Source organism: Protopterus annectens, chromosome 6.part0 (assembly GCF_019279795.1).
Source record: "Protopterus annectens isolate FY-2018-M chromosome 6.part0, PAN1.0, whole genome shotgun sequence".
Lineage (NCBI taxonomy): Eukaryota > Metazoa > Chordata > Ceratodontiformes > Protopteridae > Protopterus > Protopterus annectens.
In genome coordinates this window covers 1,410,994,060-1,411,020,040 of record NC_056737.1, presented here as the reverse complement: position 1 = coordinate 1,411,020,040, position 25,981 = coordinate 1,410,994,060, and the positions used below count along the sequence as shown (strand labels likewise).

The 25,981-nt window shown below is 36.2% G+C and overlaps 1 protein-coding gene across 1 annotated transcript in view; it reads left to right on the top strand.

The window, feature by feature from the left end:
- The window catches only part of LCT (lactase), a 773,291-nt gene that overhangs the window by 639,812 nt on the left and 107,498 nt on the right, over positions 1-25,981 (top strand). Inside the window, exon 15 of the mRNA XM_044073664.1 lies at positions 13,313-13,536. Coding sequence (XP_043929599.1) covers positions 13,313-13,536 — 224 coding nt within the window. The remainder of the gene's footprint in view (positions 1-13,312; positions 13,537-25,981) is intronic.

The following is a 25,981-nucleotide window of genomic DNA, read 5'->3' as shown; positions in this document are numbered from 1 at the left end:
ATTTTGAACTGAAGTTGATAAAGAAGCATTAAAGGACTGTTTAAGGACTGTATGTAAAGAAATTATGGATATTACAAAAATATATGATGACTGAGGTTTATGGCCTGGAGATGGGATTGTGGGATGATTTTGAAAATTATAAAATTGTACATCTCCCAAGTATAATACATGTAGAAGGCAACAGACATTTTGTTAGCTATAGGGGACAGCTGAAAACATGTTTTTTGTTTGGAAGGATGATCATTTAATAAATAATTGTGATAAAAGAAAATGTTTTATTTGTGAAAAGAAGGGGAACAAAGCTAAAAAAATGTGCTTTAATGTGTAAAGCATGTGGGAAAATGGGACATGCTTGGGTATATTTTGATGAACATATACAAGTGAAAGAACAAGAACAAATACAAGAATGTGTGTGTAATATAAAAAAAGTGTAGAACATGAACACGAAGAACAAGATGCTATGTAAGAGGATAAAAATGAAAAATAGTATATGAAGAAAATGAAAATAATGAAGGCGAGGGATTGGTACAGGGTGTCATGAAAGGGGATACTGCCAGCCCAGTTATCTGGAATTTTGTAAATAATTATATGTCATTTGTGAATATCAACATGATTCATATAAGATACTTGTGTTACAAATGTATTAGAACTGTATGTCAGGCATTTATCAAACTGCTGGTACAGAAGTGTGTGTTGAAAAGGTTTTTGCAATGTGCTTAAAATATATCCATAGTGTACCCTAGTGGAATAAAACAGAAATGTACATACACTATTGCAACTGTTTAAATGTATATATGTTAACAGGGTAAACTGGAATATAGAAGGTTAACTTGTAACACTTCAGAAAAATAGCTAAAATTAAATTACTTTATGGCTGAGCTATAAAAAAGATGTTATCTTTCAGTTTCAGTGCAGCAACAGTTGCAGTGTCTGTGCTGAGACGTCTGTATTTGTCTTGCAAGTGTTTTATTGTTTTTATGACTTCCAGTATCTGCAAAAATCTGAGAAAAAGCCCTTGTGTATGCATTTTCACAGGTAGATGCTAAATAGTGCTAGCTTTCTGCAGTGGGGGTTTTACCTGGCATAGACTCAGATAAGAAATAATGTCATTCTGCAAGCTATCCCAGTAGTAATATTTGAGATATTAATTTAAGAAGTCTCTGAGAAGAGAGACTGCATTCTGTATTCTGTTTTGGACCTGGCAAGATTCATTTACCACACAAGTGCCTTGTTGCTCTAATTAAGTGTACTAGGTTACAGTGATTCTCTTAGATATAGTCAGGAATACTGCAAAGTTTAGCTTATACGTTTTTCTTTATTTTTTGAGACTGTCCTACAATGTTGTTTTAAATATTTCCTGTGATTTTGAACTCTATCACTCTAAATATATGCTGAGTATTTCCTTGTTATTTTATTATTTATTATTAAATACATTTAAACCTTTCATTGTGGCTGATCTTTGTGAGACATATTTAAGTTCTGAGAGTACTTGCATATTTATTTGATGACACTGTGGGCCACTCCTATTGGCCTTGCTCTTTGTCAAACTAACATTTGCATTGATAGTAACATTACACAGTAAGATTGTGCATCCTTTGTTAAGGGCCTTAAAGTAGCTGCTAAAGGAGCTGGCTGTTGACAGTTATAACTACCTTATAGTCTGGGCAGAAGGGGGCATAGTTAGAAAACCTGTGCCAGACTTTCCCAGGTGTGTGTGTGTGTGTGTGTGTGTGTGTGTGTGTGTGTGTGTGTGTGTGTGTGTGTGTGTGTGCACGTAAAACAAATCTCTAAGAGTGTATGTGTGTCAGCTACTTGGGAAGGGACACAAAGCACTAGTTGGACAGAGAGGGTACTGGAGGTCTTGGCTTGGCCACTCAGCTGAGATCTCAACCCTACAGCTGTGCCAGTGGAGAGTCTTATTGAGGATCTGGACTGACTGTGGTCTCTGTGTGCTCTTAATAGAAACTGCACTTGAGGCAGAGAGCTGCATCTGGAAATACTGTGTGTGTACCTGTCATCCTCCCAATGTACATTCCCCACTGGTGCTAGTGGTGAGGATTGAGGCCCCTTAATTACTGGTCTAGTGACACAGGGAACAAGTGAAAATAAGCATGTAAATTTGAAAGTGGTGAGAGGAAAAAATAATTCAATAGAGAAAAGGGTGAAAGATAGAAAAAGGAAGTTTAAATGTGTGATTGTGAAAAAAAGGTAAAGGGTACGATGGAATGAGAAAATAAACTTGCAAGAAGCTAAAAATTCTATCTATAAATATTAATAATGTAAAGAATATTAAAAGAAGGTTAGGTGTTTTAGAATGTTGTGTGCTATTTGATATGCATGTAATTATTTTAGAAGACCCTAGAATATTAACAGAAGAAGAAAGGCTACAGATGGAAGATCTATGGGGTGAAAGCATCATCTGGAGTATGTGAAAAATAAATGTTCAGGGATTGATGTTTTATGTAATGAAATAGTAAAAATGTTAGATTACACTATAGTGGAACAAGGTAGAATAACCATGTTAGATGTAAGGTATAAAAAGATGTGCATAGAGTTATTGCAAATTATGCATATGTTACTAAAAAAAGAAAGAGAGAAAATGTTTAACAAATCTTAAATTAATTGGAGTGAATATGGAAATAATATTAATGGGAGACTTTAATTGTGATTTAAGGAAAAAAAAGAAGGGAGCGATGTTAGGAAGGTGTATGAAGTAATGAAAAGTGGAAAGTTATATTTACGGGATAACAAACATTGGACTTATAAAAGAAATGAGATTAGAACAGAAATTGATTATTTTATAATATCTGATAGTTTGAAAAATTTTAAAAGAAGGAATAAAGGAAATAGTTTTTTTTTTGGATCATCTGGCTATATGGTTAGACGTGAAGGAAAAGGAAGAATGTATAAAATTATGCAAAGGTATTAAAAGATTTAATGCAAAAAGACTTAGATGTGGAAGATATAAGGGAGATTGATCAGTTATGGAAAGATCATGTACAAATGAGAATTTTCTATGAAGACTGGAGACATTGGTGGATAAGCTTTAAAGAAAATTATAAACAATGCTTCTTAGAATGTCAGGCTGTGAGGAGAAGGAAAAAAATAAAATATAGGCAATTAAGTCAGGAAGTATTTAAAGAGGTGTTAAAAAATAAAACAAGCATTTTAAAAGGAGAAACAATATATGAAATTAATCAAGAATAGATTAAAATGCTATATAAATGAAGACATTTCTTACAAGGGAAAAAGAAGTATATCTGTATTTGAGCAAGATAGTGAGAGAAAATGAGAGGGTAATAAGGGAGATGAAGAATAATGAAGGAGAATGTGTGAACACACAGGAAAAATATTTGAAGTAATAAACAAGTATATAAAAACACATTCAAAAAGAGGGAGATAAAAGAGAGGCATATATGGAAAATTAAAGAACCGAGCAAGAAAGATAATGAGATTATGGAGAAGAATATAAATATGAAAGAGGTCAATGAAATTTCAAATGAATTAAATATGGAAAAAAACACATGGATGGCTGAAATGAGTATTATGTGTATTATAATATGAATGAATGGCAAAAAGTATATTTTTTGGAACTATTGAATGAATGGTTAGGAAAAGGAATAGTTAGAAAAAGAGATATGTACTGGGGTTATGAAATTTATTTGGAAAAAAGAAGAAAATAGAATATAAAAAATTAGAGACCAGTAGTATTGAACAATACAGTTTATAAAATATTTATGAGAAAAATAGGAAAATGATTAGGAAATGGTGTAAATAGGTTGCTTGAGTATACATTTTTTGAAAAAAAAAGAGAAAGGAAGTCAATATTTATTATGGGTACTAAACAAAGTGATATTATAAATAAAAATGCAGAAACTAAAGTTACTGTAAGAGATGTGAGTAAAGCATTCAGCAGAATGCAATACGATGGGTTATGGAATATATTAAGATATTACAGTAAAGTGATAAAATAATAAAAGTAATCATGTCAGTGCATGAGAATAATCATGGAAGAGTAATTAAATTAAATGGATGGTTAAGTGAAGAAATAAACCTAGAATGTGGGATAAGACAGGGCTGTCAAGCAAGCAGCATTTTATTTGCATTACTTATTAATGTGATTGTTAATAAAATGAATATAGAATTGAAAATGACAAGGTATAGGATGATAAAAAGATTATATATTCCAATAATTCTTACTTATGCAGATGATATAGTTCTAAGAATAAGGAATGGCTGGAACAGGGAATTAGAAAATGAAATAGGTATTTAAACATGCTTGATTTATGTATTAATAAAGATAAAAGTAAAGGAAATGGGTTTTGGGGTAATCTAGAAGGCATTCAATTTAATGATGAGGACATAGGTATTTTGAGAATAATATTTGGAACAAATATGAAGAGAGAAAAACAGGATGCCGCGGTGGTACAGTGGTAGCGTTGTTACCTTACAGCAATATGTTCTCCCGTTCGATTCTTGGCTTGGCTTGGGAGTGCCTTCTGTGTGGAGTCTGCATGTCCTCCCCGTGGTTGGGGAGCATTCAAAAGACATGCGTGCGTAAATGGGTGTGCCTTCGTTGAATGTTGGGCGTCGAGCTGGTACCTCGGCGTTTCATAAAAAAAAAAATCTACTGCCAATCATTAGCGGACCGGAGTTCCACTGTGGCGACCCCTTACCGGGAAAAGCCAAAAGACAAACAACAACATGAAGAGAGAAAAACAATGGGAGAAAATTATACAAAAGTTGAGAGAAATATATATATATTGGAACTCGTATAGATTGTCATAAAAGAAAAAAGTATACCTAATAAATTAAATTCTTTTGGGTAAAATGGCCTATTTAGCAAGTGTATATATGATTCCATCTAAGTATGAAAAAGAGTTATTGTCAATTGTATTTTCATTTATATGGGGATCAAGACTGAATCCTGTTAAAATAGGAATTTTTTGTGTTAGGGAAAAGGAAGGAGGATTTGGGCTAATTAATTCTATCGTATATGTAGCTTCTTTGAATCTTTATTAAGCACTGGTAAGACTGAAAGAAGAAAATAGGAATTTAGAAGATGTTATGATGAAAATTAAATATAAAAATGTTTGGGAGAGAATAAGATTTAGGAAAAGATGGAAGTATAATGTAAGTGAAGATATGAAAGAGTATCAGAATAAAATTCTATTATGGAAACTGAATATAGAAAATGTAGGAAAAAACAGAAAAGAATGGTATTTAAATATAATGAGTGAACACTATTATATTTACCCCTGGAAGCATTTAGAAACTGAAAAAAAGAAAATGCAATTAAAACAATACTCCCGTGGTGTAAAATTATTTATTTATGTAAGAACTTTATGTGGAGGTTATCAAAAACAAATTACCTGTTAAAGCAACTATGCCCCACAAAAGGATTCAGGATGTAATTCAGCATGTAATTATTGTGGGGAAGTTGAAATGACAGAACATTTTTTTGAAGTGTATGAGAGTGAGATAATTGTTAAACTGCTAGGCATTGAAATAGACAATAATCTGAAATTCGACATTCACATTGCTCAAACCATTAAGAAGGTCCACATGAAACTAGGTCTTCTTTACAAAACAAACAAACAATTTATTTATGTAAAAAGTGGAGGTTGTCAAAAAAAAATTACCTGTTAAAGCAAATATACCCTAAAAAAGGATTCAGGATGTAATTCAATATGTAAATTATTGTGAGGAAGTTGAAATGACAGAACATGTTTTTTGGGGGTTTTTTTGAAGTGTATGAGAGTGAGAGAATTGTTAAACTGCTAGGCATCAAAATAGACAATAATCTGAAATTCGATATTCACATTGCTCAAACCTTTAAGAAGGTCCACATGAAACTAGGTCTTCTTTACCAAAACAAACAATTTCTAACTAGAAGCACAAAAGCTACCGTCACCTGCACACACCTTCTGTCAAGTCTCCTATATGCCTCCCCAATTCTAACCAACCTCCGTAAAACTGACCTAATTAATCTGGAATCCTGGTACAATAAAATTGCCAAATTTGCCACTTATCCCACACACAGGTCACATCACCGTACAACTCTTAAACAACTAAAATGGCCAGCTCTCCCTCAACTGCTACACTATAAACAATTAACCTTTGTCCACAAAATCCTGCATCAACTGGATAAAATCCCTGCTGTCCAAAATCTCATACAACCATACACCTCCTCTAGAACCCTCCGTTCCAGTAACAAACTTCTTCTAGAAACCACCAAAGCTAACAGATCTGCTGGGGAATCACTCTTCTCAAATGCCATTCCTAAAATATGGAATAAACTGCCAACCCCTGTTACTTCTAACTAGTCCACAGTGTAATTTTAAAAGCTCCTAACTACTCACTTAGCAGACACTTGACTGTGTTCTTACAGCTCTCCTGGATAAGTATAACCTCAGAAAATGTAACTACATATTAGTCAGAAGGTGCTATTTTACACCAATCCATGATCTTACCTCTATTGATACTGTTTCTCCTACTCATTTAAATGTTTATATTTCTGTTCCTCATCTTTTGTTAATGCAACCTCTAATGAACTGTACTGCCTGTCATTATACAGACACTGATTGTGAATGCTACTGGAATCTTATTGCATGTTTGTTAACTTTTACAATGTTTGTATTTCTTATTGCTGGAGCTTTTCTTCCTGGGCCTTCACTGAAAAAAGACCTCTGTCCAGTCATTGATATTGAAAGATTTTAAAATTGTAGAAGACAGAAATATGAATATGATAGAATATGGGTATTATGGTACCAGGAAAAAAGTGAAAGAAATTGATAAAAATTGGTTCATATTTTATGGGCAATATGGAATGACAGACTGAGTGAAAAAAAAGTTAATGGAAAATGGGTATTATCTGTCCACAGTGTAATTGCGGAAAAAAGGGTGGGGGAATACTTAAATTATATAAAATTATATTATGTTGTAAAAGTAAAATGTAAATGATTGTAAATAATGTATACAATATATATAATGTAAATAGTGTATATAAGCTGTTATAATTAATAAAGAACCCCTACTCTTTTCAATGTCATGCAGATGTGGCCTTGAGTTAATATCACTTCAGAAGGATGACACACTCAGGAGAGCAGTCCCCCCCCCCCTTATACTGCTATGCAGTCTCAGCAATCAATCTACCTGGTATGGGAAGAGAACACACAGCCTTCTGCACCAAAGGCTGTGCACCACTAACACATGATGGCTCTACTCAGATTGCACAGCCTATTACTGAGAAAGCTTTTACTGACAGCTATGGTCACACAGCCTAGCAAAACTGGTCATTAGTGGTATCATGACTGTGGCTGCCAATGTTCCTTGGGCTCAACACCTTGGACCCTCACCACCTGCTTGCACATGATCCCATAGGTTTACCTATTCAATATCCCCTTGAGCCACTCAAAGCACCACACCTTCTCATGCCCATAATCAGAGTCATGGGCAGTGATTCTCTGTAGGCTCCCAATATGGCAAGCATCATCAGGGTGCATATATATGACCCCTTAGCTCTACACCTTTTGGTTGCATCAAGTTCCAAGATGGCAAATCACAATAGTGGACACTGGCAATAGTCACAACACAGTAGCACCCTATTACTGAAGATTATAATACCAGAGTAAGTGGCTAATGAATTCACCTTCATGACCATACTCAATATTACAGTGTTATTTTCACTTGTCACTGTGTGCAAATGGTAATAACTGTGTTCTGTCCACCTCTCTGCAGGGATATGGTGTAAGAGCAAGGGAACCTACAGGATTTGTAGGAATACTTTAGAGATACATAGTTAAGGCTCATATATATATATATATATATATATATATATATATATATATATATATATATATATATATATATATATATATCACAAGCAGAAGACTACAAATCAAAGTGGAAAGAAATGATATTTAAATGGGTGAGGTTTGCAAAATAAGGAGTAAGTACTATATGGGGTGCAGGCATGTAAAGAGAAAAATAACAACTATACAGAATATTATATTTACTGAGTAGCAGTAAGTATTTTGAGAACTAAACCAACTTGGGAATTGAAAAAGGAGAATTTACCAGTATGAATGACTGCAAACAGGGGCATACCAAAAAGGCAAGACAGAGAGGGAGAGAGAAGAAATTCATTGGAGAAAATTAGCAAAGGAACCAAGGTATTAGCAGCAAATAACTGGGGAGGGAAAGTCATAGAGTGGGATGAGGCCAAGCAGAGTTTAGATTACAGGCTGGAGACTGGTTTTCCTATCACAGACTGATAACAGGGGATAGGCATAGAGAAAGGGACAGGGGAGTATTAAATGAAAGAACAACTCTGGTTGAGTTTATAGTCGAGTCTAGTTCATAAACTGTGTAAAAAGGGGATAATTAGTAGGGCATATTACTTAATGGAAAATAACTATAAGAATCAATCAGGAGACATTAAAAAAGACAGAGAAATGAAAATGGAAAGACAATATATAAAGAAACAATGGGACGATATTTGTATTGCTCCCTAGTATGCAACAGAATCTAGAATGCTTAGGATTTTTGCATTGAAGTGTTTACACAGGTATTTTTATACCTCAAACAGATTTCAGAGGATTTTTCTCACTGCAAGTATCCATCCATATTTTTGCTGTTCTTCAGTGATATACCCTTTGACCTGCTCTCCATAACATAGTCTTTTATGCAGATAATATCTTGATACTTGAGTCATTTACAAACATCTTGACCTTTCAACAGAAACTAGTCTAGCTTTACAGATTTATGCAGCGAAATGAATAAAAATATGCTCCTAGCCAATTCCTTGAAAGTCTAACTTCATGATATTTGGCACCTTGCAAAAACTCCCTTATTCCCAGATTGTAAATATTACTGATACATACACTAATCCGGTACCACTAGTAACAGAACAGAAGTACCAAGGGATCATCTTGGACCCTACTCTTTCATTGGCCTAGCATACTGACAATATTATTAGCAAACCACTGCACCAACTAAGACCATGTTATAGAAGCTCATATCACCTCATCTCTCAATAATACGTTAACCAAAAAATGTGCTTATCCCTAAAACTGAATAACAGCTCACTTTTATAACCTCACATTCCAATTTAGAGACATTTAAAAAGTAAACTAAATAAAATTTGCAGATTAGTTCTTCTTGCAAAGCCCTAGTTTCATCACTGCCAACTTCTACAGCAGTGTTACTGACTACCAATAAATGAGGGAGACACATTTCTATTTAGCTGTCAAATCTAGAAGCAATTAGAAATGAGATACTGTCCCCCCAAAAAAAAATTCCAAATCAAGCAGCCTCACTACTCTCTTAGGGGCAGCCAGGAAGATAGTATTACCCTCATTAGACCTCATTGTAAAATCTCCACAGGAGAAAGAAGTTTCTCTATGTTAGGCCCAAGCGGTTTGGAATCTGCTAATTGCAAAAATGAGGTGCCATGGGTCACTTCACTTATTTACAAACTATAAGAACAACTGTTAAGGATAGCAATGCTCTTGCGTCAGCAATAATTTCTAGTCCTTGCAGCTAACACTGTAGTCACACATTTCTTGTAATTATACTTTTAATAAATGGCCACCTGTTAAGTATATGTAGTGTAAATAATAATATCACTTGAATTTATAATTTCAAATAGCGTACAAATTTATTGTCTCTCTACTTTTTACAACTCTATTTATTCTTTAATCTATGTATAATTTTCTGTTTGTGTCTGGCATCGTGGTTCTCTGGTTTCAGCAGAAAAGGGTCTATCGACCAGTCCGCTCACCCAGTTATCATACCAAAATAAATGAATATTGTGTCAACATACAGTAAAGATTAAGAAGGCTAAAATGACATGCTGTACAACACCAGATGTCTTGGTGAATAAGTCAGAAATACCTGCTGTGCTTATGGAGGGAGGCAACAACACCACATGTATTGTTGAAATATCGGTTACAGATGACAGGAAGTAAGATACCGTGCTCCTGGAATATTATTTATGTAGGAAGAGTATGGTGAGAAAGGGGGAACAACACATGTGAAAGATGAGGCTTGACGCAATGTGGAGGAATTAGATTGTCGGGAAAGGGAGAAAGATAAGGTAAGCAAGATGTTGACCACAGAATGAGGTGGGATGGTAGCAGATCCTTAGTGTATGTGGCTGTAATATTTAGGCCAGTGAATGGAGGAAGAAAGAATGATAAAGCTTGCAATCAGAGTAAGAAAATGGACAGACAAAATGAGCATAATATAATGGAAGATTATGGTAGTAATCTTGTACTTAGCAACATAACACAAAAGGAAATGAAATTCATGCCAGAACTACTAGAGAGATGCAATGATGTCTGAGTTAAGTGTGAGGTAACAAGACATAGTTCTTTAAGACATCTACATAATGTCTAAAATGTAGAATAGCTGATTACAGAGCCAGGCTAAGCCTTTAGACGCCCAAGCTATGTTCTAATACCAGAACAGATGATCTCAGGGCGCAGGTAAGGTAGCCTTGTTTTGTGCTACAGAATAAATACTTACTGTGCATTACCACTGCAAACAATAAAACAGATTTTGTAAGTTAAAAGGCATATGATGAGGGGAAATCATGCATTACAGCAAATGTCCAATGAGTGACAGTACGTAATTAATGTAGATGAGAGTCATAGTAATATACCCATCAAAGAGTTAAGAAACCTTTTGCACAGCTACTGTTATTGGTAAATGTCTGGTCATCTAAGATGCCTGACCAGACATTTACTATCAATAATAGTAGCTGTGCAAAAGGTTTCTTAACTCTTTGATACCTAGTAGACAAATTATAATTTTAGATCAGTATATTACTATGACTCTCATCTTTCAAATACTTGGGATACTGTTCATTATGGGCTTGATACAACGCAGAGTAATCTCACGTCAATATATCTTGATGCACAACTATGCTGATACGTGGTTACATTTCATTCAATGGTGCTGATAGCTTTTCAGTTGACTATTACAGCTTGTGGTAAAGCAAATTGTTAGTACAACTTTTAGAACTGCATTTGGTATATTCATACATTTTTGTTATTGATCTGCTATATAGGATTTCTGGGTTACCTTCATTTCACTGACAGACCATTTCATTGAAACTCATTTCACTGACAGACCATTTTACTGACTAGTACTTGTAGGAATTTAAGGCAAATAACAGGGATTTGTCCCTTCGCCAATGTAGTGTGACCCTGGAGTTAGTATATATAGTTAGGGGGTGGTGGGAGGCACACCCCCCCACCTATTTTGGTTTAAAAGAAGAATATAACACAAAAAGTACAGAATTTAAACCAAAATAGGTGGGGGGCTTTGCTCCTCACCCCCCTTAACAATATATACTAACTCCAGGATTGCACTACATTGGGGAAGGGGACAAATCCCTGTTATTTGCCTTAAATTCCTGCAAATACTAGTTGTCAGTGAAATGGTCTGTCAGTGAAATGAGTTTCAATTAAATGGTCTGTCAGTGAAGTGAAGGTAACCCAGGATTTCCCTATATATTTTGTGCTGTTGGTTTGGGGACATTAACATATAAGCAGTTTTAGTAGAATCTGTAAGGGAGGAGTGTCATTAGAAATATGTGTACCCTTTCCTAAAAACTCTAAATATTTGGCAAAACTTATAAAAAAGTCCCTCAACAGATCATCGTTATAAATATCAAAGGACCCATAAATAATAGGGAATTTTCAATGGTTAAATGATCTTTCTGATGAGCATTATTTATTTCCATACTTTTTTTAGTCTGCCGTGAATATTTTCAGCATCAACCTTGGTGCGACTGCACAAATTCACAAGCAAGCATAATTCATGTTGCAAATTACAAATAGGCTTTATATAACACCTAGAAATCATAGAAAAACTCACTAAGCTAGGCATCAACCCCTGTATCACTTGGTGGGTTGCAAACTGGCTGACAGATAGAACCCACAGTGTGACAGTAGCTGACTCCAAGTCAGACTGCTGACCAGTCATGAGTGGAGTCCCACAGGAATCAGTCCTGGGTCCTCTCCTGTTTGGTATCTACTTCTCAGAAGTCCGGTCCAACACAGAGGGACTCTGGTTGACAAAGTTCACAGATGATTGCAAGTTGGGAGCCATTATTAACTCCCCAAGTGATGTTGACATCCTACAGAAAGGCCTCACTGAGACCAACGACTGGTGTCAGAACCATGGCCTTAAGCTCAATGCCAAAAAATGTGTCATCATCCCCTTTGGGAAAAACCCAGTTCCAATGAACTACCATATCGATGGTAGTCCACTGAACACAGAAGGTGTTATAAGAGATCTGGGAACACAGGTTGATAGCAACCTCTCTTTTGACCACCACACTGCCACTGTGGTCAGAAAGTCCTTCTATGTGGCACATCTCATTAATAAGGGTTTTGCATCCAGGAAGAAAGAGGTCATTGTCTGCCTCTACTCTTCCCTCATTAGGCCAATCATCGAGTACAATGCCCCATTTGGCATGTACCTCACTAGACACCTGCAACAACTGGAGAGGCCGTAAAAGTACCTCACAAAGAGGATCCTAGGCCTTAAACACTTGTCCTATATGGACAGACTCAAAAAACTCCAACTATTCTCTGTCTCATACCACCTACTTAGAGGCGATCTCTGCTTGACTTATAAAGCCATGTCTGACCCAGCTCTGTTAGAAATGTTACATCTAAAGAAATCCCAATCCCTCCGCACCACATGCTCCAGAGACCTCAACCTCATTACCAGAATCAACAGAACGTGCTGGAGGGACAGGTTCATAACCCAGAGACTGCCCATGCTATGGAATAGACTTCCCATACATGTCAAACAGAGCACCTCACTGGCCCTCTTCAAGAGAAATCTTGATGAGTGGATGGGAAATAGAAAATTCACCCCAGGGATCACTCCAGTCTCTCTACTTGACAGATTCACTGGAAACTAAGGTCGGGTGGCATGTTGCCAGGGTAATCCTATAGGCTAGGCTTGTAAAGGCTCCAGGGCCATTAGCCTAGTACACACCTATGAACCTATATAACACATCTGATAATCTGATTTACTTATATAATACATTTTAATTATGAAAAACAACTAACATTTTTCTCTTATCTGAACTACTTTGATGATAGAATTTATTATCTGTGAAAACTTCCATATTTACATATGTGTATATGTATCAGGCTATTATGCTTAGTAGAATTTGATTTAATATCCCTAACAATGAATACATGTATTTCTGTATTAGCATAATGTGTTTCTTGAGCCGTATACTCAAAAAATCTAATTTGCTTTTTGTGTCGTATATGATGCATAGGGGGATTGGTTCTGTGTCTGACAGGACATGGCTAAACTCTGGTTCTCCTTGGCTCAAGATTACACCTTTTGGACTCAGAAGAATTTTAAAATGGATTAAAGAAGAATATAACAATCCTCCCATTTACATCACAGAGAATGGAGTCTCAGAGCGGGGAGAGTCAAGTCTTAATGACACTTGGAGAATATCTTTTTATAACAGCTATGTCAATGAAGTCCTGAAAGGTATGTATCTGTGCCAAACATATAGTTAAAATGCACAAGTGGTAGATCAGAAACAAGAGAGTGGATTTATTTCTTCAATATTCATGAAACAAAAAAGAAAGAAATCATTAAAACAATTATTTTAATGCAGTTGTTAGTATTTGATAACAAAACCTTGACATATGTTTTCATTAACAAGAAGCATATTCTGTATGGTTTCATTAGTTCCAAGTTTCACTGTTATAGATATCCTTGTAAATCTAAGACCTACCAAAGTATTACTGTTCCTGTGAAATGCTTTGTTGCATTACCATCTGTGAACTCTGAGAGACAGTAACACAAGAATGCTTTCACCAGTATACTACAATGCCTACTTCTCAGAAGGCCAGCACATCTGTATTACACAAAAATCTTTGAGTTCATTCTAAAATTAGTTATGCAACTAATAGTGTTACCACTGCCCAGTTTAAGCGTGTAAAGGTATATTTTTTTCTGATCTAAGATACACATATTTAGAAAGTTTCTTTTGTTTTGATTTCTCTAAAGATGAAATTACAAAACATAATTACTTGCGTCCATGTTAGGCTAGGAAATTATTATTTATTTAAGCAATAGTCACTGTTTTAACAGAGGGTTATGCAGTATTTATCGATGATTGAAACGTCAGATTACAAGGATGAAGAAGCTGTTTCCTAGGGTGTCAAAACAATCAGAATAATTCTGCTCAATCTGTTATGCAATGCACATCAGATAAACATGATTCTCCTGAAGTGGTATGTTCTAAATAATAAACTAACAGTCAGATGGACTGTTTTGTATCTTTTCGGTTATAACCTTTTTCTTTTTCTTCCAGTCAACCATCTGGTCATCACTAGTAATCAATCTGCTCTTTTGTTACTCCATACCTAGTAGATAATTACGATCATGGTATGGAGTGTTGGCCTACAGTGGGCCATCATCCACACAAATGTAGGGTGCATTGGGCTACCTGTCCTTTCCATGGCTTTCTCCATGTAGCTGTACCATCTAGTCTCCATCACGTGGCAATGGCACAGCAAGACAAACCACTTCCTTTTCCTTCACCTTCCTGGGATGGGTGACATACACTCAGTGCTATCACTCCTCCCTCCAAGCCAGCAGTGACCATGAACTAACCTAGATCAGATTGGTGACAATCAGGGCTCCATCACTGTCATGGAGCTGGTAAATGAACTTATAGACTGATCTCATTTAAAATAATAGCATCAAAAACATTTTTAAAGAAGTATCTGAAGTTTTAAAATGCACATAACATAAAAGAGGATAGCATATATGTTTTAATACATTTCTACTTCTTAAGCTAGAACATACTATTAGCCATCTCAAACATTACTTAGAAATTTTGGGTTACTTTCAGTACACTGAATATTCAGGTTCATTATGTAAATAAAATATATAAATGGCTAGCAGAGATACTAGTCACAGAAAGGGAAGTATGGGGGGTAGTGGAGTCATTTGATTCATCATCACAAAGGGAAAGGGTAATTTTATGAACTTCTGTGTGATACCCCAGGTCATGGCAGTGGGGTGTTTCTCCTTCCCCCAGTTTCACAACCTCAAAATACAACTGTATTTAAGGAGGTCCAGACAGCTTAGCTTTTGAATGGTGGTGTTTGGGGTTTTGTCAAATATTTTCTTTCACTGAATTTCATAGTCAGAAAATAATTTTCACTCAACACTCCATTTGATCAAAACTGGTTTGGTGGTCAACCAACACTGCTGCAGATTCTGGAGAAAGGAATGATCCGACAATTTTCTATGATAATGCAAGTCACTACACTGTGAAGTTTCTCACTTCTTCTAAGGTACATTGACCTCTGAATTAACTGTGGGATCAGTATCTCCACAAAAATCCTTTTTTTAATAGTGTTGTGCTCAGATACTCGGTTTTGCTGAAATACCTCATTCAATCTAAATAATTTAATTGGATCAAACAACCTACACCCAACAGAAGGCACCCTATAACCTGAGTAACTGGATGGAAAACACAGCTAAATAACAAGAAATAGGCAAGATTTGATTGCAGAGGTAATAATTTCAGGGTATAAGACACCTTAAAAATGAGGGTCTAATTCTGCTCACTTTTACTTTAATATTGTGCATCTCTAAATAAATTATGTTACTAGCCTAAGATTTTAAGCCTTGCATGAACAGAAGCAGCTGTACCTAGCAGGTCTTACCTGGGTTTGTTTGTTTGTGTCTTTAGGCTTTTCCCGGTTAGGGGTCGCCACAGCGGAACTCCGTCCGCTAATGATTGGTAGTAGATTTTTACGTGCTGGCTTGCCAGGCCTAATGCAAAACCTTCAATGAAGGAACGCCCATTCATGCATGTCGCCACACAGAAGACGCTCTAACTGAGAATTGAACGGGCAACGTCTAACTGTGAGGCGACAATGCTACCGCAGCACCACCACCGCAGTCTAAAAATATATCTGTGAAGGTACATGCATGTTTAGATATAGGCAGATGTGTTCTCTTATCTACATCAGCATCTGCTGGTGTAAAGGCTAGAAAACTGGGGTATTAATACAAAACTGATGCAGGAATGCAAACTTATCTACCATGATGATGATGTTACGTCTAGAATTTGAATGGTTCCTTCTTTTGTGAATTAATCTATACTCTCAGAATTAGAGAAGGGTACACAAAGAAAAAAATCTGTTTCCTACAGAGAGAGTTGATGACATTTGCAACAAAATAAATAAATAAATAAATCAGCCTTTTTCTGAAGATCAGAAACATTTTGGAATGTGAAACTGTGTTGACTTGTCAGCTTCCTCTTTTATGTCATGTAACTAAGAGCAAATCATTCAACTTCCTTGTCTTCTCAGGCCTTTGCTGCAAAATATAGTTAAATATTTAGTAAGACCCCATGATTATACAAAGGTAGAAAATGTAATAGCCTTTCAGTAGTCAGGAGAGTGAAAAGGTCCAGCCATGGACTTTTTATCAACCCAGGAATCAGTCAGCAAACACTAAATAGTTACCATTTAATTGTGGACTGTGGACTTCTAAGTCTTTCAGTTAAAGCTTTCTGATCATCTTCAACATATTTGCCAGATAAATCCAGGGAATGATCTAAAACCTCACTGTCTGCTGACCAGAGAATTATAAGTATGTCCCCATTTAAATAACAACAGGGATGATGTCTGCCTGAATCAAAAGGGACCCATGCTGAGATAGACAGAGACACAGAGAAGTTTCTGTAAAGTTTAAGTGGCATAAATATTTTCTTAATTCTCTCTATAACATTAAAATGGGTGGGGGGGTCACCATTTAGAAAGTATACTTACATATGTTGCATTTACCCTTGTTTGTTGTGGTTCAGTCTGTGGTTAAATACTTTCCAAAATGACAAATCCATTGGTGTAGTCAGAATGTTAACACATTTAACAAAGTTGTTGTTTACCTGGTCACATTTCAGCTGTTCCTGGGCTAACTGCATGCAGCTGAATTTTTGTCTGCATATTTGGGTTTGAACAAAATCGGATTCACATTTCTGATACTATATATACTTTCTCCAAGAAAGTGCAATCACAGACTTAGCATATACAGAAATCTGGAGGTTGTGGGGGAAGAACCTCCACATCAGTGTAAACACTCTTTTGTAACTTTTCATAGGTTAAACAAGACAACTTGACCAGAGGTGATTTGCCCTTGCCAATAGCCACCCTCAGGATCTACCACCCTTCTCAAGGAGGACAAGACCTTTAAGTCCCAGAGTAAATTTAAGGGTACCCATCCAGTTGTCCAAGCTATGTTCGAGAGATGACAGGAAATCCCATTATTTGACCTATAGAAGGATTCTATCCCAGAGAAGAGGGAGTTACTGGATGATGAACCTCGCCCTCCATCTAATTTTATTTCCTGATGTAGGATGAGTTCTCTTGTTCTGGTTTTGGCTGCAATATTCGACTTATCTAAAAAAACAAGGTCAATGATAGCAGGGTCCCTGTAAGCAAGGCACAGACCCCCCCAGGAGCCTATATGACACTGACTAAAGGGACAAGGATCCAAGTATCTCTTAGTAGGCTAAAGATAATTTTTAGTTGTAACCTCTGTGTTTTTTTCAAGTTTTTTAATGTGTCTAGTAAGATACATTTTGTCTATTGCAAGCAGAAATGTTTGTCAGAGATCAGCAACACATTACTTACTGGGAGTGCAACAGATGGTGCTTGAGTTCCTGTAGTAGTGCTGAAAATATCCTGCGTCAAAAAAATAACCAGGGTTTACTCCCATTTAAAGCTCAGATATCAGTTCTGAGGATATGTTGGAGGAGCAGCATAAAGAAGGGGACCATTTTTCTTATGATGCTTTATTGATTTGACTAATGAACCTTTTTTTACATGAGGAAAACAAAAATTCAGCTTAATTGTCCTGATTGTCAGGGTGTTGACACATAAGCTCTCATTGCTCATGGGGATGTGTCTGCATAATCTAACATAAATATATACTCCATAATGCATTATTAAAACACTGAAGCTTTCAAATGGGTAATGTGATGTTACACTTTACCATTCATAATGCTGCTTAAATAAGGTTTAAAACCACTGTTTATGATTAGAGAAATCTACATCTACAGGAATTTAATATTAATGGTATTAACTAAGATTTATGGTCCAGTTGTGGCACAAAGTGTGATCTTTGTTACTAGAATTTGGTGGCAATATATTAATGAATGTAAAAAGAGAAAAATCAGTGCTCAGAAGACTTCTGTGATGGAATACTTAACTCAGAAGATTAGTTAAGTTGGAAAAAAAAGATAAGATGTATACAAAAAAAACCGAAAAAAAAAACAAAACTAATACAAAAAGATGAGATTAAATGTAGCAAATAGAAAACTGAATGCTGCACTTTATTCAAATTAACAGAAATCTCTGGAAGAGCTTGTGACAGGAAAGGACAATAAGAAATATTATTACAAATATGTCAATTCTCAAAAGCAGGTATTCATTCCAGTTCAGCTACTTTTACAAAATTCTGTGCTAGTATCCATCCCATCTTCTCTTGTAAGAATTTGTAGCATAATGTTGAATTACTTATACTGACTTCATATTATCTGCAGAAAATAAAAGATGAGCTTCCACTACAGAGTAATATTTTCCAGTGAAAGACTGTCTTTTCTTTTATTTTCCATTGATAATATCAAGTCATTTTAAGTGTTAAAGAATTTTCAGCAAACATTTTTCTGATGAGAACTTGTCTATGAATTGTACCTAACCACAAGTAATTATAATTTAGGGTGACTCCGTCTGCCCCTCTCTCTCTCTCAATATATATATATATATATATATATATATATATATATATATATATATATATATATATATATATATACATACACACACACACACACACACACACACACACACACACACACACCCACAAACTAGTTGTTCAGTCATTACTGAAGGTTAAAGAAGACTGACCTCAAGCATGGAAGCTAGACAATTTGTCAGGCCATTTCAATAATCTGGTTAAAACAGGCCTTAACAGGTTCTCTAGTAATACTTTTAATTTTTTACTTCAAAAAAGATATGAAACCAATTGAGTGGAGTCTATCCAATGTGGTTCCAATCCACAAGGAGAAACAGGATAGATTTGGACAAAAATTATAGACCAATCAGCCTTACATCAGTCGCTTGTAAGTGCTTCAAGAGATGTCTGAGTGCACTACTAAATGGGGCAGTAAATATGTATATATATATATATATATATATATATATATATATATATATATATGTGTGTGTGTGTGTGTGTGTGTGTGTATAGATATATATACCCTTGTTGAGCTTATTGCAACATGGGTTCGTGGATGGCAGATCTACTTTAAGTAAACCAATCTGCTTCATGGGTCTTTCTGTAGTGACAATTAACATCAACTTTGCAAAAGCTTTTGATTCATTGTCACACGTTGGCATTATTAACAATTAATTTTAAAATTATAAGGTGGACTGATCATTTCCTGGCTGACAGGTCACATAGAGTAGTCCTGCAGGAAGGTTGCTCAAAATGGAGGATAGTAAAAATGAGAGTACCTCAAGGACTAGTATTGATACCAATATTTCTTAATATGGACCTTGCATCTTTTCTAGTAACAACCAGATGCTGGCTCACAAAGTATGCAGATTATGCAAATGGGTTAGCGATCTCATCAAATAATGATGTGAACCTGATCAGTACCTATTTGGACATGATTAATATCTGTGTAAAGCAATTAGGCCTATGGTTCAAACTACAAAAATGTAAAATTATAATATCAGGTTGTTACAGACCAGAGACATATATTAGGAAACGCACCACTGGATATAATTAAAACAATCAAGGATCTAGGTATCATTATTAAGAGTAATATGATGTGTAGAGAAAACTTCTTGAGTTCAAAAAATAAAAAGTTTAGATTAATGAATCTGCTTTTTAAAACTATCACTATTAGGGATCCTACATTATTGACAGGTTTGTTTAAACATTTGTGCAGCTTATCTTGGAATTCAGTGCCTCTTTCACCAATGGAAATCTTCTTTTGGAGCAAGTCCAAGAAAAATGTTTACTAAAAAATAATTTAATTTTGCAAAAATATGACATCCATTTCTATGCTCCAGTTTTTGAACTTGTCAGCTTTGCATATATATTTGTCTGAGGGGAATGTTGCCTGGCATTAAGAGCATTTCATGGTGAAGCACTGTTTACCACCGTGGGTTTTTTCTTCTATAAATTTATAAAAACATACCAGCATGAAAATGTACCATTTTTATATCTCTTAGTAAAAAAAAAGAAAAACATTAGATTCTTTACAAAATGGTTCTATTATTGTGGAACAAGCTACTGTTGTCCACATGTATGATTTGGCCAGATATTACGCAGGATGCCCTTCCTGACGCAACCTTCCCCATTTATCCGGACTTGGGACTGGCACAAAGATTTGCACTGGGTGTGATGAGGATGGACAGGATTAGAAATAAGTATATTAGAGGGTCAGCCCAGGTGGAAGGTTTGGAGACAAAGCCAGAGAGGCAAGATTACGTTGGTTTTGACATGTGCTGAGGAGGAATGCAGAGTATATTGGGAAAAAGATGCTAAGGATTAAGCTGCCTGGTAACAGGAAAAGAGGAAGGCCTGTGATAAGGTTTATGGATGTGGTGAGAGAGGACATGCAGGTGGTTGGTGTGACAGAGCAAGATGCAGACGACAGGAATAAATGGAAACATTTGATCCGCTGTGGTGACCCCTAATGGGAGCAGCCGAAAGAAGAAGAAGAAGATTGTGGAACAAGCTACAGGATATTTTAAGAAAATCTGTCTCATTAGAAGCACTTAAGAAAAAAATTAGAATACTGTATGGTTAGTGAAAAAATATATATTAGAGTCTGCCTTCCATATAGGCCAGTAGGCCATATCTGCAAACTTATGAACTTACACCTGCTGCCATACAATTGAGCAGCCTAAGAATTCTGTGTTGCAAATTGGGCTGAAATCTGCAGAAAGGTCTTTCATTGACCAGATTCTGAAACATTCATTTGATATTGTGGTTTCTGTGAAGTATAAATGCATACAAATTAACAATGATGTCATACAAAGAAACTACTGACAGATATATTCAGTGCTTAGCACTATCATATGCATGTATTTTATGACACTGATGGTCCAGGTATGGAAAGACATAGAGTCTATTTCACCTAAGGACCAAAGTAGTGCAGGGGAAGCCAATAAAACTGGTAAATCCAGTAACTGCTATAACAAATGCATCTGCAAATACCTGTTGCAGAATAGAATGTCATTGTTTTCCATATGTGTGTAATCTGTTCAATTGGCCAAGCTGTGTCATGTCTGATACCTAACATCACAGGTTAGCAAGACTCAGCTGTATTTTGTAAATTTAAAAACTAAAGAACATCCAGCAAAACAGGGCCACCAGACTAAGCAACATCTTGGGGGGGGGCTTTCACCTTTAGAGACAAAAGCAATAAAATGTTACTTTATCTGATGGCCCACTTTTGCTGAGTATTCCTTATGTTCTACAGCCATTTTTTCACCTGGTTCCTCAGACTCAGCTTTGTTTATGTGTGTATTTTATGAGTAGCAGATTATGTACAGGACACTGAAAAATTCTCTTTCCATTCTTTTTCAGCCTTAAAAGCAATCTGCATAAAACAAATATAACTGGTTGATATTCAAATCTCGACCCTGTATGCTACTTAGTTTAGACAAAGAGGTGGGATGTGTAGAGGGAGTACTGTCAGTTTGTTACTTGATGACTATCAAATAGCCAAAGCAATGTGGTCATTGTAAAAGTTTACTTATCTATCAGAAGTCACCCTATATGGAAATACTGGTATTCACTCTGCTTGGGAAAATAAAGATCACCGCCAAGAGATCTCCCAGATCAACTCAAGATTTGGAGCATCAGTAATCAGCCTTAATCCTTCCTTTTTAGTCAGTTCTGAAATGGTGCCAGCAGAAGACTAATTTTTTTAAAAAAGTCTCCTGATGGTATCAAAAAATGCAGATTCCGTGTATGTGCACCTACTGCCTGCTTCCAAATAAGTCGATAAAGCAGATGAGTTCTGGAGCCTTCAGATGCCCATATGTGTGCTTTTTAGAGGCTGGTTAAGGAAAATGGAATAGCTTCAATGAACACAGAAATGAACATGTAGAAACATTTTCTGCAGGAGTGGTGGCGTATAAGACACAAAAATTAAGTGCTGTTGACTAGTTTCTTAAAAAATACAAATGCAGAATTGAATTAACATATTAATCAAACATTTATCTAAAATGAATTGCAATATTTCATGTGATGAAGTGATTACCAAAGAAAAACAATGTCATCTGTTCCACTCGTCCAAGTACTAAATCCTAGATGTGGTGGCTCTGATACATAACTCATAATGCTAGCCAGCTAATCATTCTTTTCTGCACCTCTCAGCCCAACCAGCACCTATAACCATGCACTGTAATAGAACCAGTTGCAGAGGGTTGTAATAGCAGGAAAAACATCCTGCCTGACAATAGGGGGTGATTGTATTTGCTGGGTTGTTTCAAAAGACAGCCCAGTAGTCAGGTATTTCTCCCCCTTTCACCTTTTATTTTTGTGATTCCATCTTCCACACATGCTCAGAGTATAGGACATATACATGAAGTAATGGCAGCTAGCACAAACTGCACAGCTAACTTTTTTTTGACTGTTTCAAATATTTCATTGTATTTCCAATAATATAATATGGTTTAAAACAGCAATTAGAAATAGCAGGATATATAATTTAATCAAATACAAACAATAAAATACAAAAGATCATGAAAATGTATAACATTAAACTAATAAAAAATAACATAAAAAAGACATAACTATTTACAAAGGTGTCTACCCAGAATACTTATGGCATTTGATTTATACTGATCATCAGACTTGTTAAGGTGAGTTGCAGTCTGTTTTCTCTAATATTTCTCTTATTCTCAACCATAAATTGTAATATGAAGTGATTCTATCAGTTCTGAGTTTTAAAGTAACAATTTCCATATGAGCAACTGATAACGTCAGATTCTTGAATTCAATGAAGGAAGGAGAAGATTCACTTTTCCAGTTGATAGCGATGATCTTTCACGCTATGGCTAATAAAGTCCAACAAAATGAAAACTTTTTCCTGGGAACAGATTTGGGGATAGGAAAATTAAACAATACTGATGATTCGGTTAACTCAAAGTTATCATTGAAGGCACTCTGGAAAAAAATAATTAATTTTTCCCCAGTATATATTAAGAAGTTTATAATCATAGAACATATGTTGCCAGTCAGCCTTCAATTTTAATTTACATCTCCAACATCCATTTTCATTTCCAAACATCAATGCTAATTTATGAGGCATAAAAAATCTTCTATGAATACACAGCTAACAGTTTGAGATGACAAATATATATAAATAAATAGCAACAAGCTGCAAAAATAAATTTAAACTTGTTATGTTAAAATATGTTTTCCATCAAAAACTGGAGAGGCTGCAACCCACCATCTCAGTAGCACAAGTTATCCCTGTTAGATACCACCACTTTGTTTAAATAAGGTCCAAAAATCCTTCAAGTTCATTAACGGTAATGTGGAAAACAGAAATAACCATAGGTTCATTGATGTTTACTAGGCTAATGACCATAAGGTCCTTTTAAGCCAAGCCATGCATCCCAAATCTCTGACAACCCTTGATAAGTGTAAGCAGGAGATTTGGAAATTAAGCATTTACAAGCAAGGGCCTGGGAGAATAACCATTTACAGGTTGCCTGCATCCATTAGAGACATAGGTGCCAAACCAGTGATGAATCATTCTGTTCTCCATCCAATTGTCTAAGTTGAATATGGATATGGAGGAACTGTGCTTCACATGGATGGGGAGCCTGTTACAGAGATGGGGCAATTTCTGGGATGCGTACCCCTCTCTCCAGGAGGTCCTATTTATATCACAGGCAAGGTATAAGTCTTTAGAACGGGTAATTCTGATGTTGTTTTTTTTTTGCTCATATGCAGGAGGTCCATCAGAGTGGGGTCTGATAATGCGCTGCATGAGAGGCATAGAGCTCCCCACAATGGGTCCATATTACGCTGTCAAAACGCTGTAACAGCGAACATCACATCGTCGACAAGTATTCAGTGAAATTCATTTCCGAGATTCGCTGAATACTTAAAGGTCAAACAAATACTTGCCCTGCAACCCAACAGAACTAAATCTACCTAAACTAAACCCACCCATGTGGGGGATGCAGCCCTCACACCCCCAACTAAATATACCAACTCCGAGATCACACTGCCATGAAGAAAAGTTGGACAACTACATCTTTGCCCTTTAAGTATTCAGCAAATCAAAGAAGTGAATTTCGCTGAATACTTGTCGAATATGTCGTGTTCACTGTTACAGTGTTTTGACAGCATAATATAGACCCCCCCCCCTCAACAGCTTGTAGGAGGAAGAATACAGGGATAGGGCCTTGAGGAGATCTGCAAAGGACATTTTACTTACACCCTGTATTCTTTTAGTGAGGAACCTCTGTGGACATTCCATTTGTTGGATATGCCTGGTTAGGTACATATCAAAGGGGGCATTGTACTCAACGATAGGTCTGATGAATGCCGAATACAGTGGAACAATGACTTCTTTGGACCTAGATGCCATACCTTTGTTTATAAGTTACACCACATAGAATGATTTCCTCACTACTACAAACACAGGATGGTCAAAGGCTAGATTACTGTATTTGTGCTTCCCCAAGTCCAAGACTACTGGGTCAACTCTAAGGGGTGTGCTGTCAATATGACAGTTGCCGGGGTGGATGACTTGCTGAAAGATACTATTATGCATTTCTTGGTATTTAGTTTTAGTCTATGACTCTGACACCAGTTGGTTTTCTGTGTCAGCCCTTCCTGGAGAACATTTGTGTTGGTATGGAATTCAATGATAGCTACTAATTTATTTTATTTTTTTTTTATCATCTGCAAATTTAGTCAGCCAGAGACCATTGACATTGGTCTTGACTTCAGATAAGTAAATGCCAAAAAGGAGTGGTCCAAGGACTGATCCCTGAGGGAGTCCTCTTGTGACTGGCCTCTTTAGGGTGGAGTCCCCAATTTTAACTTCCTGGGTCCTGTCCTTGAGCCATTTGGCTATCCACCAGGTGTAATATGGGTTTGTACCTAACCTCTTGAGTTTTTCTAATGCCCGAGTTGAGTATTATGTCAAATACTTTGGTTAGGTCAAGGTAGGCAGTGTGAACATTTTGCCCTCATCCATTACTTTGGTGACATTCTCAAAGAAGTCCACCAGATTGAGTAGGTATGACCTGCTCTTGATGAAACCAAACTGGGTTAGGTCCAGTGTCTAGAGGTTTACTGTATCATTATTGATCATTTCCATGATAATTCTTTCCATGGCTTTGCATATAAGACTAGTGAGACTTATGGGTCTGTAGTTTCGAGGGTCTGTAGATGGCCCACCTTTAGGCAGAGGGATGACAGTTGCTGTTTTCTGTTCATGAGGCATGAAGCCTGTTTGGAGGCTACAGTTAAATAGCAATTCCAGAGGGCTTGATTGGTCATGTTTCATGTTATTTAGAAGGCATCCTGGTATATTGTCTGGGCCCATCAATACAGTGTTCTTGGCCTTAGGGAGAGCATTAATCCCTAGTGATAGCAGGGGGAGTTATATTTGATGGTATTTCCTGAGGAAAGGTTGAAGGGGGTGAGAGGGGTAAAGTTGGAGCTGAATTTGTTGCCAATAGGTTTGCTATATCTTCTGGCTCAGTATAGGTGGCTCCATTTACAATGAGCTCTGCACACGACTAAGTATTGCCTTTCAGGTTGTGAACATGGTAAAGAATACCTTGTGGTTGTCCTTGGCCTGGAAGGCCAAATTTGCCTCAAATTTGGCTTTGGTAGACTTTATTTGTCCTCT